At 42.6% G+C, this 18,589-nt stretch overlaps 1 protein-coding gene across 1 annotated transcript; it reads left to right on the plus strand.

Moving 5' to 3' along the window:
* The first annotated feature begins 330 nt into the window (after positions 1–330).
* Positions 331–17,193, plus strand: LOC125885221 (OX-2 membrane glycoprotein-like). Its single transcript, XM_049570771.1, has 8 exons — positions 331–431; positions 1,934–2,016; positions 2,154–2,261; positions 3,049–3,372; positions 3,721–4,050; positions 6,453–6,737; positions 8,874–8,975; positions 16,616–17,193. Exons 3-8 carry the CDS (start codon positions 2,192–2,194, stop codon positions 16,618–16,620), a joined length of 1,116 nt encoding a protein of 371 aa, XP_049426728.1. The 5' UTR covers positions 331–431; positions 1,934–2,016; positions 2,154–2,191; the 3' UTR covers positions 16,621–17,193.
* Positions 17,194–18,589: the final 1,396 nt, after the last annotated feature.

An 18,589-nucleotide genomic window follows, 5' to 3' on the forward strand; every position in this document is an offset into this window, starting at 1 on the left:
CACATCCAAGTCAAAACAAAACTATGTCATACATATTATATATAGGCTTTGGTTCATTTAAAAAGGACTACATGTGAAAACATCCTCAAGTGGGCCTGATTGGACCCTATGGCGGCCGGTTCTGGCCCGTGGGCCACATGTTTGACACCCCTGGTTTAGAAACCAATGAGCTGTTAAAAGAAACTGTGGTGACTTATGAGAAGCAATACTCTAACTAGCAAATCATGTGTGATTTTCAGCAGCACGTGCACAAAATGGCCACCAGAGGTCCTGCTTTCCTTTAATTTTCCCGAAGAAGAGTTGAGGGTGTTTGCAGCAGCAGGAAATTCAGCTCAGTTCAGTCGTGGTTAAATGTGGGAAGCATGGATCCCTCCGCTGCAGTCTCACTTTACCTGTAACACAGAAGACAACGGACTTTGATTTGTCAGTGGGTGAGTTTGATGTCTTTTATTGTGAAAAGCTCTAGTTATAGCCTGAATAACATCAAGTTTTAGTAACTGTAGTCTCTCTTACTCAAACTAGGAATGTCAACACACCTAAATTAGTCTGACTTTAAATGTTAAAACTCTTCAGGACCTGCCTATAAAGATATGAATATTTTAAAACTTGTAACTTCTTTGAGAGAAGTTTTGCTCTCTTATAATAAACTCAAATACCTGTATCATTGAGCTACACTAGAAAATAAGTTTAAATTGATGAACATGCAACTTAATTTTTACTTGTTGCACCTTTTTTTTTTATAAACATTTCTGAAGCATAGTTGGTATTTTGTCTGTAGAAAACACTTTTCTACTATTTTTGGGTAAAATTGTCATGTTCTTCAGTGTGTACCTTTTTAATGAATTTATTTTTATTTCCATGTAGGAAACCTGCCCAAAGAAAGATTTACCTCCACAAAAAATGGCTTAATTGTGTGTGGGGGGGAAACCGTAAATGTGGGAAAGGTGTTCAGTTTTATGCTTTCTTTCCTCGGCAATCTGTTTAAGAAATCTCATATAACATCTGTCTGTTACTTGAGACTGAACCAGCTGTGGGGAAAATGTCCAGTGCACATGTGGATTTAGGGCCAGTTTTTAGGATCCAGGTTGGCAGCCTGGTTTCAGTCCGCCTTTTGGCGAACATGAAGTACTCAGCTGTCCTGACTGTGACCCGTATACCTTCCTGAGGTTCCATCTGCTGGTGTTTCACATTAAAAGCCTGAGGTTTTGTAGTGGAAAAGTGGTTTAACTGTTGCCCAACAGGAGCAGGCTGCATGTTTGAAGCCAGATGGTTGGCACTGTCAATGAGCTCAGAATGCCCATAAAGCTCTGAGGTCTGGACCTGCTCTGTCCTGTGGTTTTTTAGGTGGTTGGGCTGAGTCTGATCAAAGGTGGATTTGTGTCTGATCCCTGCTGTTTGCACCTTTTTGTCTAGGATATAGAGAAGTGACTTGAGAGGATATTTACAGCAGCACCTTTCCAAAACATACCTACTGCTGGGCTCGGCTGGTGTCTGCACACACCCTTACACACAAACTTACTCATGTTGTGATCACCTAATCCCTCTTTATCACTTCCTGCATCATCATCCGACCACTGTAATTTCTTTGCGGTTGGCTCTCAGGTATAGATTTTGAAATCTCGAGGTTGACACGGTCTAGACATCAAAGTGTGGCAGCTTGTTTTGCTGCTGGATGATTGTGGGTTTACTGCACAGGGTGTGCATGCTTCCCATTAACATGTAAAACCTCCAGTAGACCCCAGGTGATGTTTCATGAAGCAGCAGCTGCTGTTGTTGATGCTTACACGTTGTATTACCATGACAACTCATGTCCCAAAGCTGCTGCAAAAAGTGTGTATTTCCTTCCCTTGTAAGCAAAGAGTAATCTCTTCTGATGCTGAGACGATGCTGTCATTGCTCATGTCATCCTCTGGCTTCATGTTTCCCATTACAGCACACAGTGTGTCAGTAAGATGCAGCTACGACTGTGCTGACCGACAGCAGCTCAACAAGTCACAACACTGGACAGCTGACGAGGTACATCTGCATCGCAGTTTCTCCACTCACACTTGTTTCATCTCTGATAGCTTTATTTTTATGTAACCACAAGCTAGTTGTGGGGTCAGGTTGTGGTTGAGGCTGTTTGAGCGCTCTGACAGTGTTTGTGTTTGCAGCTGCAGCGTGTGAGTTGGTAACTCAGTCTCAGTGTGCCATGGGTGGACCTGCCCTGCCCCTGTGTCTGCTGCTCTGGATAGTAGGAGCGGATGTTTCCAGGACGCAAGGTATGATCTGGATTAGATTAGCGAATAATCTGACTTTAGTGGGTTCAGTTTCTCTGCTGTTAATAATTATTTTGGCAGCGGTGGGAAGTAAGTACATTTACTTAAAGGTCCACTGTGTAGGATTTAGAGGCAGATATTGGCTGAAATAGAATATAATATAGGTTTTCTTTAATGTATGATCACCTGAAAATAAGAATCGTGTCAGCCACCAACATTAGCAGCCCCTCCGCAACTAGCAGCATAAAAAAAAAAACAGATTTTTTTTTTAACATGAAACTGCTTTGCTCAGTGTTTTTACGGGTTTAAATCACCTGGTGTGTTTGTTTTGGAGAGGAAGAGACCTCTGCGGATGATTCGGCTCTTGCAAAAAACCTCCTGAACAATGAACACTGAAGGAATTCTAACCGGAAGAAGTTTCAGCTGGTTGCAATCCGTATTTCTTACCACTAGATGCCACTAAATCTCCCTAAATCTCACACGCTGTTCCTTTAAGAATGGATCTTAATAATACTTTCCGCTACTTAAAATTTCAACTACATTACCTTTTCGAAAGAAATATTGTATTTTTTACCCACTGTGTTTATCAGGCAGGGACCTGAAAGATTTACTTCAAAAGACATATCAGTGTATTGTTACAGATAGAGCCAGTGGTTTCCAGCTATTTCTGGCTTGTGAGTTCTTACAAAAAAGCAGCGTCTAGTTGGGGCTCCTTGTAATGGAGTTTCTTATGTTGTTGAATGTGGCACTTTTACTTATTTCTGGTCTGAAATCTGGTCTCTGAACTCAGGTCAGGTCATAGCTCCGGCCAGTCTCAATGCAGAGGTGGGTCGTTCCCTGCTGCTCGGCTGCAACATCACCATGGAAGCAGGCAACACAGTCCGGCAAGTGCGCTGGCTCAACAGGCACAAGAAGGTTGTCCTGGCGTACAAGCAAAGCCAGCCAATCCGCATCAGCCATCAAGGACCCAACGTGGAGCTCACCGCCTCCAACAACGATGCCAGCTACATCACCATCAAGAGGGTGCAGCCTGATGACGAGGGCTGCTACCTTTGCATCTTTGATGTTTACCCCACAGGCTCGCTGGAAGGCAGGACGTGCATCAGCGTCACTGGTCAGTCTGGAATTTTGGATAAGCAGTTTTCAGTGCTGCAGCTCACATTTGAATCTTTGTTCTTATTTGCCGCAGAGACAATTTAGGGTCACAGAGGGTGTTTGTTTTACTTGCTAGACCCCTGATGAGACAGGAAGTAGTAGGCTACAGTCTGAACCTGCAGACCACCCAGCCAGCCTTCCTGTTGTTTCTATTAAATGTGCATACACACATCCTCTTTTTATCCCAGCTCCTGCACACTACAGCATTCCTCATTTTGACGCCAGCAGAAATAAATCCACACACAGCCAACACACAATCACCTCTGTTGACTTGGTATTAATATCATGAGCATCTCTTTCGTTACAGGTAAAGTGCGCCTGGAGGGCAACAAGACAGCCGTGAGCGGGAAGCCGGCCACCCTGTCCTGCTGGTACAGCCTCCCCGAGAAGGTCAAACAGGTGCTGTGGAGGAAGACGGCTGAGCAGGGTGACACCACCAAGGTGGCCGCCTTCGCCAAGGGCGGCCACCAGTCCATAGAGGAGCAGTACAAAGGTCGGGTGACCTTGAGCCAAACGCTGGGCGACACTCAGCTGACCATTCAGGCGGTCAGGACGGAGGACGAGGCCTGCTACACCTGCGAGTTTCACACGTACCCAGATGGCACCAGAAGTGACATCGCCTGCCTCTCTGTTTATGGTGAGTGACTGTGTACTCTTTCCTCATTGTTAATCACACCGCATATGAGCCAGAATTTCAAGTGTGAATGTTTGTAGATTAGGATGCTTTATTTAGATCCTTTAATTAGTCTTTGACATGTTTAAGTGATGAAGTGCCCCTTTCGCCTTGCCAGGTGATGCAATCACAAACGAATGGTCATGTTTGATGAAGCTGTTTTGGAACCTATGACTGATGTTAGGTATTTCCAGGCATTGTTCTAAACCAGTCTTATGAAGATAGACCAATGTTGAGACGTTTCCGTTCATTCCACTCCTCCTTACTGTCATTTACTGAAAAAAATGGTGTGACTAGGGTGTTAATATCAGACGAACTCCAAGCTTTGAGCTTCCCAGATGTGTTCATCAAACTGATGGTACTATCCAGGGTTAATGGTGCATGATCCAGCATCTAAAAACGTGACATATTGCCAAAGATATACAGGTTTATGATTTAAAGGAATACTTCACCCCCCCCAATGATGTTTTGTATATCAATTACTCACCCCATGTTAGGCTGAATTTGTGAAGAACACTTTGTTTTTCTTGCATGCCTCTGGTAAAAGAAGAATCCAAAACCAGAAAAAATCTTGATGAATTAAAGTCGTAGGGGTCCACGCATAACAGCTGCAAAACTACATCAAACATCCGTTTACGTACTCTCACACAACTCGTGCAGTATAATCCGAGTCTCATTTGTCAAGTCATTCAAAACAAATGCATTTTGGCTAAAACGTTACTCTTTAAAACCAAACTGAAAATGAAATGTATCCATGCTCTCTTCAAAGCCAGACTCCATTGACAAGAACAGTAATTTTACCTCGCTGAAGATGGGAGCTGCTGGTCTACCACCGCCTCGATCAGTTAGTTTGTTACTGTGGGACTTTACTGAATTAGAACTAACCCTTTTGAAACACCCAAGTAAAATAAGACAAAAAACTAACTGGTTGAGGCAGAAGCAGATCAGAAGCTCCTGTGTTCAGTGAGGTAAAATTAGTTGTTTTTTCAAAGGAGTCTGGCTTTGAAGAGAGCATGGATAAGTTTCACAGTCAGTGTAGTTCTCCGTCGGAAATGGGTGTCTGTTTGGGAAGTACTGAGCATACAACTGGATAAATGAGACTTGGATTATTAATTGTTTGGTCGATTTTTATTTGTGTCATGCACACTTACATGTGCCCCACCCTCATGGGTTTACAAGACACCATTACAATGACATAGCAGTAACAATCAAAAGTTTAACTATTCAGTCCAGAAACAGAATAATCTGCCTTCTATCCCAGGACAGGAGAAACTCAAATAACCCCAAATAAAGTCCTTTAACAGGGAAAAATGGAAGAATCCTCAGGAAGAGCAACTGAGGAGGGATCCCAAGTGTTACGTACAGTACTGCACCACAGCATTTATAGCCAAAGCTAGTTTCCAATGGCTGTCCTCTATTGGCCTTTATACAGATACACAAAAGTCAGTAAGAAAATGCACCAAAAAGCAATATTAAATTGTGTTAGACTAATACATTTGTATTTTTATTTTTAGGGAGCATCAAAGCAGTAGAGTTCAGGCTGAATAAACTGGACAGCATTGGGATTATTTTTCAAGTGATCTTGACTTGGAGATATACTGTAGGCTGAGAGGAAGTGAGTGCTACTGTGTGTGTGTCTGTGTGTGTCAGACATAGCTCAGGAAAGGGAAGCGCCGTGTATAAACAGACCCTGAGGTGAGAGTTTCTAGTGGGTCATTAAAATACGTGTCCCTCGCCAACACTCCCTTTCCCCTCTCAAGGCGGCTACTGTGCCAGAGAGGTGTAAACCACAAAGAGCGTAACCTTTCTTCGACTTTTAGAAGTCGTAAGCAAATGTTCCAGGACTGTGAGTGGCTGCTGATCCTCCTCCATGTGTGTGTGTTTTTGGAGTGATAGTGTTTGCAGAGGGAGGGGTGTCACTGAGGGGAGAGGGGTGATTAATTTGGGAGAAAGCCCAGGGGGATGAGTGGCTCACTGTTTCCCCAGACACAAGGCCTCAGTGTGTGTCCTTCTCCCTGCTCTGCTAAACAAGCTTTGTCTCAACTGACAGGAGATCCAGACACAACCACACAGAGTTAGTAAAAGCTGCTCTGCCTCTGTTCCCTGGCGGCCCATCGGAGGACAACTTGTGTCATTGTGTCCGCGGGGGAAAGAGATTGACAGGCGATGTGCTCTGTCTCTCCATCTCCATTATAAAGGCAGAGGAACAGAACTCTGCTTTCTGTCGTCTGTGATTGGCAGCTTCAGACAGAATACAGAACGGCTGCCACAGTGTCACAAAGAAAAACAATGTTTGCTCAATTTACTGAAGAAAAAAGTAAATCATATTTACAAGCAGCCACTAAACACAATCTTTCTCTCCCCAGTTTTACCCAAACCAGAGGTGAGCCATGTGACCTCGTCCTCAGGAGTCACTGAGGCAAACTGCACCGCCCAGTCCCGACCTGCAGCAGAGATCATGTGGAACATTGGCGGGGAGAACCGAACACTCGGACCGCCCATTTCAACCTCTTACGAGCAGGGTGATGGCACAACCGTAGTGACAAGTACGCTGGTATTCCAATCGGGGCTGCTCAGTGACCTGTCTGTCAAGTGCATTGTGCACCACCCGGGTCTGGAGAAACCTCTGACACTGTCCCTCAACAAAAACGGTGAGGAGATTAGTCCTTGATCCTGTTTCAGTGGGGTGTTTTTTTTATTGGATTAAATGTTGTCAGGTTTTCGTGATTGACCAATTAACCTACACTGGTACATCTCACGTCTTATTATAGTACTGCAGTTAGAAATCTAATCCACCTCACTGATCAACAACCTTATCTTAAAGGCCCTGCACACAAGTGTTTTCACATTTTCCCGGTAGTTGAACCTTGACCTTGAAGTTTAAATGGAGGTGTGCTGGAAATGAATGTGAGAAATAAGAACAGTTTTTACACCCCTGCACCAGTGAGGTTGTCCATCAGTCCGTCCATCTGTCCGTCCCATTCTCATGAACACGATATCTCAAGAATGCCTTCAGGGAATTTTTTCAAATTTGGCACAAACCTCCACTTGAACTCAGTGATAAACTGATTCAAATTTGGTGGTGAAAAGCCAACGTCCTTGTGACCTTTGCATCCGTCTCATTCTCATGAAAGTGATATCTCCAGAAGGCCTTGAGGGAATTCCCTTAAATTTGGCACGAATGTCAACTTGGACTCAACCATGAACTGATTACATTTCGGTGGTCAAAGGTCACTGTGACCTGGTCAGTCTTGTGAACACGATATCCCAGGAACGCCTTGAGGGAATTTCCTCAAATTTGGCATGAATGTCCACTTGGACTCAACAATGAACTGATTGGAATTTGGTAGACAAAGGTCACGGTCACTGTGACCTTGCATCCATCTCATTCTCATGAAAACAATTTCTCCAAAAGGCCCTGAGGAAGTTTCCTCAAATTTGGCATGAACGTCCACTTTGACTTAACAATGAACTGATTAGACTTTGGTGGTCAAAGGTCACTGTGACCTGGTCAGTCTCATTCTCGTGTAAACAATATCCCAAGATCGCCTTGAGGGAATTTACTTAAATTTGGCGCAAACATCCACTTGGACTCAACAACATACTGATTAGATTTTGGTGGTCAAAGGTCACTCATTCTCGTGAACACAATAACCCAAGAACACCTTGATGGATTTTCTTCGAATTTGGCACAAACCTCCACTTGGACTCTATGATTAAGTGATTGGATTTTGGTGTTCAAAGTTCAAGGTCACTGTGACCTTGCATCTTCATACGTCTCATTTTCATGAAAGAAATTTCTCCAGAAAGCCTTGAGGGAGTGTCCTCAAATTTGGCACAAATGTCTCCTTGGACTCAACAATGACTTGATTAGGTGTTATTGGTCAAAGGTCCCTGTGACTTCACAAAACATGTTTTTGACCATAACTCAATAATTCGTACACTAATTATGACAAAATTTCACATAAATGTCTGCTAGGATGAAGTGATGACACTTTATATTCAAAAAGTCAAAGGTCAACTTCACGGTGACATCATAATGTATTGCGAAAACACTTTCTTGGCCGGTGTTCCATGCCATAGCTACTAAACACTAAATTGGTGACACCAGTCTTTGGTGTCCAACACATTGGTGATTGTCATGGTTATATATGATTCTGATTCTGGACAGACATGGATGTAAACTGCAACTTCACTAGTTGGTGGTGGCAAATAACCATGAGGCAATATTTTTTAGACAGACTGTAAGGGAAATGTCACTCAGCATAGGTGCAATGGTGCTCTTTGTAGTACAACAACTTAAAATTGTTAATGGATGAAATTTAGACATAAAAACTTGACAAAGCAAGCGAAATTAAGTTTAACCACAAAAAAACCCCTGCAATTAACCAGGTGGACTTATAGTGGACTCATAGTGTTTTGTTCATGATATCTGAGCTCAGATTATGTGTTGCAGCAGCACGAGCAAAAGGCCAGAAGTAAAAGTACCTACCAATGCTGTCTCGAAACATTTCCAAACTGTGTAGAAACCAGTTATATTTGCCAACTTTTGGGTGCTGAGGTGCAGCAGAAAGAAGCCTTTTGTTTTCCACATGTGTGTATTCTCAGCTATTTTAGTCACGGGTAACTGTGGCTGCTTTGATGGGGTCCTGAATCCTGTAATGTTGCGGCGTATGAGAGGGATTATTTTGCTCATAAAGTCTTTATGCTCCGACCACGTCACCTAACATATTTAGTCCAGATGTCATAAAACATAAACAGTGTTTAAATGTAAGTATGTGTTACAGTGGGTCCGGCCATGGTCATCCTCCTTTCAGTGTGCGGTGTGGCAGCGGTCCTCCTCCTGTGTCTCTGTGTTTGTCTCTGCAAGTGCTTCATCTGCACTGACGGTGAGTCCCAGCTTCACTTCCCACAGCAGTTTACTCCTTTAAGCCACGTTCACTCATCCTAAATGACTTAACAAAATGTATTTCTGTTAACATTTGTTGAAACACAATTTGATTGAATCAATCTAAAACAGAAAACAGTGCTGGTGAAGCAACAGTCTGCAGCAGCTTTATGCACCAAGGTCATGCGTGGTTTCCCAAAGGCATTTTCAGAAGTGCACAGGCTGGTTGCAAAAGACTAAATTACAGCATGTCATCAAAAATAATGCAACTGCTGTTATAAGAGTATGTGAAGGTGGATGTTTACTTTTAAGGCTGGTAGGAGTTCAGGAAAACGTGGGTGAGGAAAGTGAATGACAAGCACTTTGCGCAGTTCAGCAGCAGACTGAGGTGTAACTATAAAAACAGGCTGAGAATTTTGAGATAATAGGTCTTTTCTACGGGCTTTTCTTTAGTGCAGGATCCCTGTCATGGAGGAAAGCCCTAAGCCGATATGCAGCACATTGTTTGTCCTGTGGCCTGCTGTACTGGCAAAGTTTTGAGAGCTCTTGTCATTGTAGTGATTATGGTGAAGTAGTCACATTTTTTCTGGTTACATAAACATCCTGACACACCAAAACAACCCCAGAGAACTTGAGCAAAGACTGACTGATTAAACACTTAAAAGTTGTACTTAAAGCTGCTGTAGGCTGTGTTTTTATATTAACAATCGATCACATGACTGGGGGAACATGAAAAGGGTTGCTCACAGTGACCCCACCGAGAATTATCACCCAGCTCTGCAGTTCCTCTGCAGTTCAGTTTAGCTCATTGCTTCAATTTTCCGGGCTGTGTTGGTTCATTCTCACTGCTCTCATCAGCATCATTGCCAGGTGCACCAGTGAAAAATCCTATCCTACCAAACAAGACAAATGTAACAACTATCTGGTAAACACAATGGTGCATTTAGAGCCAGATATTGCTCTCAGGAGTTGGTGGAGACCAAAACAGAGCTAAAATAGGGTAAATATTGGACTTGTGTTCGTTGGGTGGATGAATGCTAATGTTGCTCCATATCTGCTGGATGTGTGAATAAGCAGCTGATATGTTCTCATTGGCAATATGGCAAGTCAAGTTAATTTATATAGCATATTACATACAAGTATACATTAGAAAAAAAGCGAAAAGTAAAAACAGGCAAAGATCATATGATAAAAATATATAGGATAAACACACATAAGAGGATAAGAAGGTATTACTATGAAAAGTGAATGATCAAATGTTATGGATGAACTCGTTGAAGGACATTGGGATGTATTAATCATTGACAGTGTTTCGTTTTTTAAACTTATCAGGTCCTATTGATCCCAAATAGCTAGGAGAAATTAAAATGCATTGCAACATTGGAGGAAGTGAATATGGTGATGATGATGGTACAGGGTGGAACATTTCTCAGAAAAACACTCACAAGGTCAACTAACAGGGCTCAGCGTGACTTTCCACACAGAGGTGTCGTGCTTGGTCATGTGTGATCAACACTCCCTTGACTCCTGATAACACCTTTCCCACAATCCTCTCTCGGTGTCACGGACACAGTGCGGTGCCAGCGTAATGTGGCGTGTGGACCTCTGCCCATTTCCCCCTTATCATAAATTTTCTGCCCACCGAGGAGAGACAGGGAAAACCAAAATTATCGCAGCAGTGACTGAAGCTTTGGCTGACGTTGGCGCTTGTGTCGGCCAAACTAAAGTCGTAAAGGAAGAAAAACAAAAGTGGGAGCTGATGAGTCAAGGTCAGGACGATCCCACAGCAACTCTCGATTTGGGTCTAATGTTGTTAGGTTTTTGTGTCACATGAGGCAACCAGAGTCATCCAATGATTATAGTTGATATTATTGACATAAAAAGTCACAGATTCTTCCAGAGCAATGCATTTCCTAAATAACAAAGATTAATAAGTTTCCTTTTCCTTCAGCTCCTCCTCGTCTTTGTTTTCTTGCGCGATAAGAAAGCAGAGGGCATGTACGCCCATTTTCATCCTGTCTGAAAGATGGAAACCAACTGACACATCGCTTTAATTCCCGCTTTCTTCGTCACCTCATTTTGTCGAGTTCCAAAACCAACATTCGCCCACATGGGTCGCACACAACAAAGACCTCAATCATGCAGTTGATTTAAGACTGTTTATCTTTCTCACATCTTTAGCTCATGAGACATTCAGGGACAGTCTCCTAAACACTGTACTCGCATGTGATTGATGGTGTTGTGTTGCACCAGAAGCATCTGTGGAATATTTTAGATAGATTGCAGCTGGGTCGGTGCAAAAATAGATTTTTCTCAGGGAAGAAAAAGCTCCAGTTTGCTTGCGACGTTCCACATTACTTGAAAGTATTCCCTTATTTCCAACTCCCTGGATCCTGAGCAGAATAACAAGTGGTTGTGCTGATTGTTGCGAGTTAGCAGCCAGAAGAAAAGACCCTCATTCTCTGTCTAATCCCTTTGACTGTGGTGGGGGGAGACATTATGAGCCTGGAGGAGGGAGCAGTGACAAGGAGGAACAGTGCCCAAAGTTGAGAAGCTGCCCAGCTGATAACAACACTCGACTGTACAGACGTGTACGTACTGTATTTCCCAGTCTTGGCTCGGCTGAGATGTGCCAGGAATACAGGCTTTTACTGTGATGTGATTCAGACTGCAGTTTAAGGGACGAGAGCTGTGTCCATTTTTAGACCTGACCTCATTGATCTTGACATATTTTTAATGCTTTTTATTACATCACACACAACGACTGCTTCCAGAGACTATTCTGTGAATATTACTCACACACTGGACAACGACAGGCATTCACATCTCTGGTCTCACTGGGTATGAGTGATCCAGTGTGTTAACTTGAACATTTGCATCAAATTTAACATTAATGCAGTGGCAGGTGATACACAATGAAATATGGTAGCTCCAGTTAAAGCATTGGTTCACTAAAGGTACAAAAACACCCACTTAACCCATGGGGTTTTTAGTCTTGCAGATAGTTTTGGTCTTTCATTGAAGAATTACATTCAGAATGTTCCAGAAACAGTCCTGGTTTGTGTGGATAATCCTGTTGAAGTGCTTTTTACCAAAGAATAGTCCTGATGGAAACGTCTTAAAGCCCTGAAAACTTGCTCTCCAATACTTCCAAAAAAATATTTTTCTAGAATGTTAAATATTCGTAATGAAATCAGCAAGTTCAAATTTTAGACCCAAAAAGTGTTCTTCATTCAAAAACTCAAACCCAACATCACCCGTTTTTCTTCCAGCTTCAAACCTGTAAGAGGAGCAGAGGAAAAAACATAAATATGAAAACTTCCCATATGAAATAACCAAAACTAGCTTTGGAATTTGGCAGATTTTTTTGCTTTCTTGTAGGACACATTGCTCAGAGGAAGCAGCTAACTGAAGGGAAACTTTGGTATTTTTCAACCCAGGACCCTGTTTTTCCATATTTTTGTGTCTTAAGTGATTAATAGCGCTGCAGCTGGCAGCCATGAAACAGGCTGCGGTGTAACCACATGCTGTATTTGGTGCCGTCTGTGTTAATGTCGAAAACTAAAATGAAAATTTTTCATCATCTACCTTTTTTCCATACCGAAAAGGTGATGATGACGAGCTAAAAATAGATCCTGATAAATAAGCCTAAGACAAAATCCATGCTTTATTTTTGTTGACGAGATGTGACGAAAATGTTTGTGGTGGACTATTGAACATTGAAAGACCGAATGGATTTGTGTAGTTTGTCAGTTGGAGTGGTGGCTGTTAGCAGTTAGCTCCGCTTGTTAGCTGCTGAATGGCAGCGGAGCAAGCAGCCACTGGCCACTGGACTTCACAGCTGATCCCCGTGGGACTCCACTCATTCCGGGCTGTCTCAGGAAGGTTTATGGGTTAGGTAGGAGGCTCAGTTATCTGTGAGTGTAGCTTTGCTCGAAGTTAACAGTCTGAACTCTTATGTCTGACAGGGATAAAAGTTTAGTTTTAATCACCAACTCTGTCAGACATGAGTTTAAACCTCCAGACTGTCATGTTGCAGATTAAGAATTCGAGCTTTAATTAAGTTATTTTTCTGCTTTTTAACAGTTTGTAAGTGTTCAGAAATTATTTGTATATGTAGAAAAATGTGTCTGCATGAAATGTTTATACAACTGGTCACCTTGATTCTAATTTCTGATATATTAATTAGCCTGACTGGGTTAGTTTGAAGAATAAAAAAATATATATACTGACTAAAAGTATTGACTAAAATGTCATTAATTTTCGTTGACTGAACATTTTGATTTTTCGTTGACTCATACTATGAAGGATAAAAGTGACTAAAATGTGACTAAAACTAATAAGCATTTTCTTCTTAAGACTAAATCTAAAATCACTGTCAAAATTAACATTGGTGTGCATACCATGTGACTGCTGGCGTACACTGGGCATGCATGTGCGAGTGTAAACAGGAGTTTCAAACTAGAATGGGGAATATATGCTTTTAAGTAATTTGGGTGAACTGATCATTTAAGCCACTGCTGGAGTATACTTGTTATAGACCAGAACACACCTGCAGCTCAGAGCAGTCTGCTTTCAGCGGAATTTATCTCAGTATTTATTCCCCCTTTTTTGGGGGGGCAGAAATGTGAAAACCCTTGAGTGTCTAGCAGCTGCCTGAAACTAAAACTCTATGTTGACAAATATTTAAAGTGAGTCTGAGATGTTCAGCTGCAGAGAAACCCACTGTGGACAGCCCGAGAAGTTGTGATGTCTGCGGCTGAAGCTGAACCACGAGCCGGCCACAAATAGGCTTTTGTGGTTCCTTCTGATTCAGTGGGCATAATTCAGTCTCTGCCTGCTTCAATCACAGCTGGGAAGTAAGGCCGAGGCCTGAGGTTCTTCCAGTAAAATGCTGCTGATCTATTTGTGTCTACGTTTCCATGTTTTCTTTGGTGTGGCCGGGCGGAGATGTACAGACTATAAGGTGCGGTGGTGGCGCAGCAACAAGGACAGGAAGTTAACCTCAGATAAGAGGCATTTATTCATGTTTTCAGTGGCACCTTTCAATCTGTAGCACCGCAGGAAGTACGGGGGGAGTGACCACATCCGGTTGTGAGGGCAGAGCGGAGGGGAGCACTGATTGCTCCTCAGAGATTAGAGGTCGGAAAACATGATATCCAGAATGAAAACTGAGCCGCACACCAAGTGACCAACATGATGAAAGTGACACCTGCTGCTCGTACTGCAGTTTCCTTTTTCCCAAATATTTTCTAGTGATTGATTTACCAGGTTCTCCGTCACACACTTAACTTGTCACTCTGGCTCTAATTGGTTTCTAGGCCACATGTGCCACCTCAGCTTCGGCGCTATAGGCTCAAGTCAGCCACCGCTACATAACTCACATTGCTGCCACATGTACATTGAGGCGTGGCAGGCATTAATCATGGCTGAGGAATTCCTGCAATGTTTCATTATTTTGTGCGTGTGGTCTTTTGGATGCGAGTGGGAGTTTTAGGGATACAGGCGTGTATGTGCTTGCTGTGTTTATTTTTACATTCTTGTGTGGGATTTAAATCAAGAAAATGCAACCTCTGTCTATGATGAAGAAACTCTCTGTCTTCACTGGGTGCAACTGTAGAAACAATAGGGATGTAAGAAAATACTGATACACTTGAGTATCAACATAACATTTGTGATATTGATTCTGATAAAAACTGTCAATTTTGAATTAATAGCTTACATGTTAAGATCCGTGGCAGTGGGTCATTTTGTGTTGTGTGGATAGCAGTGTTGACGTCTATCTTCAGGCATTTGACTCTTCACTCCAAAGTAACAACACATAAGCGAGTGTCTTTCAAGTACTGTTTTAAATATAAATGCAAATCCCACTGCTCTGATTGCAAACAAACTTGTTTTCTGCATGTGGTGGTGTACTGACAGTTTTCCTAAAATAAGATTTTAAAAAACATTGCATACAGCATCACAGTACACTGGAATCATAACCCCAGTACTGTGATCCGTATGAAACCACCAGATTCTTGCCAATACACAGCTTAAAGAGTTTAGAAACACCAATTACTTTGATTAATTTGAACTGCCAGCCTTAACACTTTGAGCCTGTTCACACCTGGTATGAACATGTACACAAATGGACACCACTAAATACAAATGTAAAGGACCGCATTTCAGTCAACCACTCAAACAACTTGCGTAGCTGGTCATATGTTTTACCCTAATACGTCCTGATTCATTCCTGACAAGGACTATGTCATCAATGCAGGATGTGGTGGTTATTTTGGAGACAGTGCGCTAACGCTCTGTAAGTTGCCCATTTTACGAGTTGGATGAAATGTTGTGCTATCGACATGTTGAATTCTGCTGACAGTGATATCTCTAGCTGTACTAAAACAACTGCTAATACGACAAACAAGCGAGCAGCTAGCGAGGTCCCTCTGACCTTCTGGCATAAGTGACGTAGGCAGTAACAAAATCTTAACACAACTGATCAGCTCACACAAGTGTGAGTGGCAGTGCGTCTAAGCTGTCCACTTGTGTTTGGATTACCAAAACGCTTATCCGGGGCCAGGTCGCAGGGGCAGCAGGCCAAGCAAAGCACCCCAGACGTCCCTCACCCCAGCAACACTTTCCAGCTCCTCCTGCGGGATCTTAAGGCGTTCCCAGGCCAGACAAGCAATGTCATCACTCCAGTGTGTTAAGGGGCTACACTGAAGCCTTCTACCAGTGAGATGTGTCCAGAACACCTCTAATGACCTTGATGACTCTGCAAATTTGGACTGCTAGCGAGTATCTGGTGGCCGGGCCTTGGGCTGTGGGACATGGTCAGGCTCAGCCCAAACAAATAACATGGAGTGGCCACCCTATGGGCCCACCACCCGCAGGGACAGGAAATGGGATTGGGTGCGTTGTGTGCCGGGCGGCAGGCAGGTGCAGGGCTCCAGGTGTACTCTGGGGATGCGGGTTAATACCAGGTGTAAACAGGCACTCTGCAGCAACTTGTTGGAGCTGTAATCTTCATGGTGGCTTAAGTGCAAAACATCGCAGTTCCTGTAATGGCCACTTGAGGCTGGCTCCAAGAGCAAGTCAATCACCATAGACCCCCATGTTAAATTGCCCAACTTTACAGCAGAAATAAACAGCCCGGTACAAAATATGTTTTTTGGTCTCTAGAGATGATACTCCTTAATGACAACTGTAGGGGGGTGAATTTTTATATAACTCACCAGTTTATGTTTTTTAAGGCTTAAATTACGTACACATAATTAAGGTCAGGGAAGCTTTGAGTGACAGGCTGTCTGTAAGGCAGCCTGTAACAGGGCTGCTGGCATGACTCTAGACTATTAGTCTTGTCTAGATTTATGTTTAGCACATCAATTGTATGAACAGTGGCATCATATATCTTTGACCTGGGTTTACTGTTATAAGGATAAATGGGCCAGTTTCCTATAAACCTGATGTCTAACCTTTCACCAATAAAATCTCATGGGTGTTCAGTCAGGAAAAGGCTGTCACAGCCCGGCAGGACATGCAGACTATTAAGGGAAGGATCTGTGTTGATTAATACAAAATGGGAAATGGTGGAAAGTTTTTTGGGACAAAGCCGTACAGCTAACTGTGTGTCTCTTCTCTCGTTCTGTCCAGACTGATTTGGAGGCCGACGTCACTGCTGCTTTGATGAAGGTCCAGCGGAGCTCTGAGGCTGACCTAACTGCTCATCACCGTGCCCTCCAGCTCAGCGTGCAGAGGAAGGGAACAGAGCTGTCACAGAACGGAGCCAACATGGCTGGTTCTGCTCCCATGAGCTGGGAAGATCACACATTCCTCTTGTCATTTAATACAAAGTAAACAGAACTAAAACTACATTATTTAATGCTAGATTTCACACTTAACAGTAGAAACGTTGCTTCGATGATTGATGAAATCCTTTTGATATGAGCAGAGGTTGTAGGATTTGCATCAGTATGTTTAATGGAATCATGGAGGTCCAGTTGTGTTGCTGTGTGTGTGTGTGTGTGTGTGTGTGTGTGTGTGTGTGTGTAAGGTCAGATCTTAGATGTTGAACAGAGTAATAAGTTATATATTTTTTAAAGTTTTGGTTATGTCTAGCTTGAGTACAGTTTGCTCAGTTGAAGTGTTTTTGACTTTGTTGGTTAGCTCATTATAAAAATTTTAACAAAAAATAATTATTGTAATGTTGAAATAAATCAATAAATAATTTATCAGTGCGGGATTTATTAGTTCCCATTTAAACTGACACAAACATGGCCTTAAAAACTACTTTTCCATATTGCTCAGTGAGCTCCTTAAAAGGTAACTTTGGTATTTTTCAACCTGGCCCCTATTTTCCCATGTTTTTGTGTTTAAGTGACTAATGAGAACAAGTTTTGAAATTAAAGAAGAAGACATACTTTATTGACTGATATATACACACATGCCCGAAATACACACACATGCACAGACAGGACCTATACATGCACTAAATGGAGAGATGTCAAGCGAGGTTCCTTGGATAGGCCCCCAAGCTGCTGGGGGTTCAGTGCCTTGCTGAAGGGCATTTCGACAGTGCTCAAGAAGTCAACTGGCACCTCTCCAGCTACCCGTCTGCACTCCACACACTGGGGACTTGAACTAGCAACCCTGAGATTCCCAAGCCAAGTCCCTATTGGCTGAGATACTGCTGCTGGAAAACAGACTGCATTGTAATCTCTAAGGGCAATTGAACACCATCAATTTAAGTCCATTAAAAGTGCTTGTTTTTGCCACTGACAGGCTCACATTGTTATTCTAGGTGTCTGACAACATTATGGAAAGGATCCCTACTGAGATAGACTTTTTTGCTCCAGAGTAAGATCTATTTTGTTTAACTAGAAATAGCCCCAAAATTGCTATCGCCAAACTCACCAGACCCCATTTAAACAGCAGTTTTAGAGTACATAGAGCCAGCATATTTTTGCATCTAACTGGCCGAATTAAGGGTTTATTCGAACCAAACCACAGTTGGCGAATGGTGGAACAGTGGAAATATGAACCAAGATGGCTTTTGTATGTTTTATTTTGTTTGTTGACTCTAAATGAAGTTTGTTTTGCAATGACAAAATTACGTTGTGTGTTGGTTTGCTTTGTAATAAAAAAGGTCTGTCTCTGTAGGGATCCTTTTAAAAATGTTGTCAGACACTTATTTTAACAATCTGAGCCTGTCAGTGGCAAGAAAAGCACTTTTGGTTGATGCACATTGATGGCGCACAGATGCCTGCAAGAATTACATCGCAACCAATTTCAAGAAAATGTTGTCTCCATCAGTCACTTAGACACAAATATATGGGAAAATAGGGTCCAGGCTGAAAAATACCCTTTAAATCATGGCTTCAACTCTTCTTTCTTTCTTTCTGTATGTCATTAAACTCTATCCTGGTTAGTGCACAGATGCATGTAGCAACATAGAAACTCTCTTAGGTTTGGAACTTGGCTCATGTAGGATGCCATCACTCACAGCTGATTGAGAAAATAGATTTTCAGGGCCTTTAAGGTGGCTGAAACTTCAGCTGCTGCCTGATTACAGTTGACCACCTAAATGGCCACCACAGGGTGCTACGTCACCTAAAAACCCTCTGTTTG

This window comes from Epinephelus fuscoguttatus, linkage group LG24 (assembly GCF_011397635.1).
Source record: "Epinephelus fuscoguttatus linkage group LG24, E.fuscoguttatus.final_Chr_v1".
NCBI classification, from domain to species: Eukaryota; Metazoa; Chordata; class Actinopteri; order Perciformes; family Serranidae; genus Epinephelus; species Epinephelus fuscoguttatus.

Coding starts and splice junctions, on each gene's coding strand:
- LOC125885221 (XM_049570771.1), top strand. CDS start 2,192: ATGGGTGGACCTGCCCTGCCCCTGTGTCTGCTGCTCTGGATAGTAGGA. Junction 4,051..6,452: donor CGCCTGCCTCTCTGTTTATG/GTGAGTGACTGT, acceptor TTCTCTCCCCAG/TTTTACCCAAACCAGAGGTG. Junction 6,738..8,873: donor ACTGTCCCTCAACAAAAACG/GTGAGGAGATTA, acceptor TATGTGTTACAG/TGGGTCCGGCCATGGTCATC.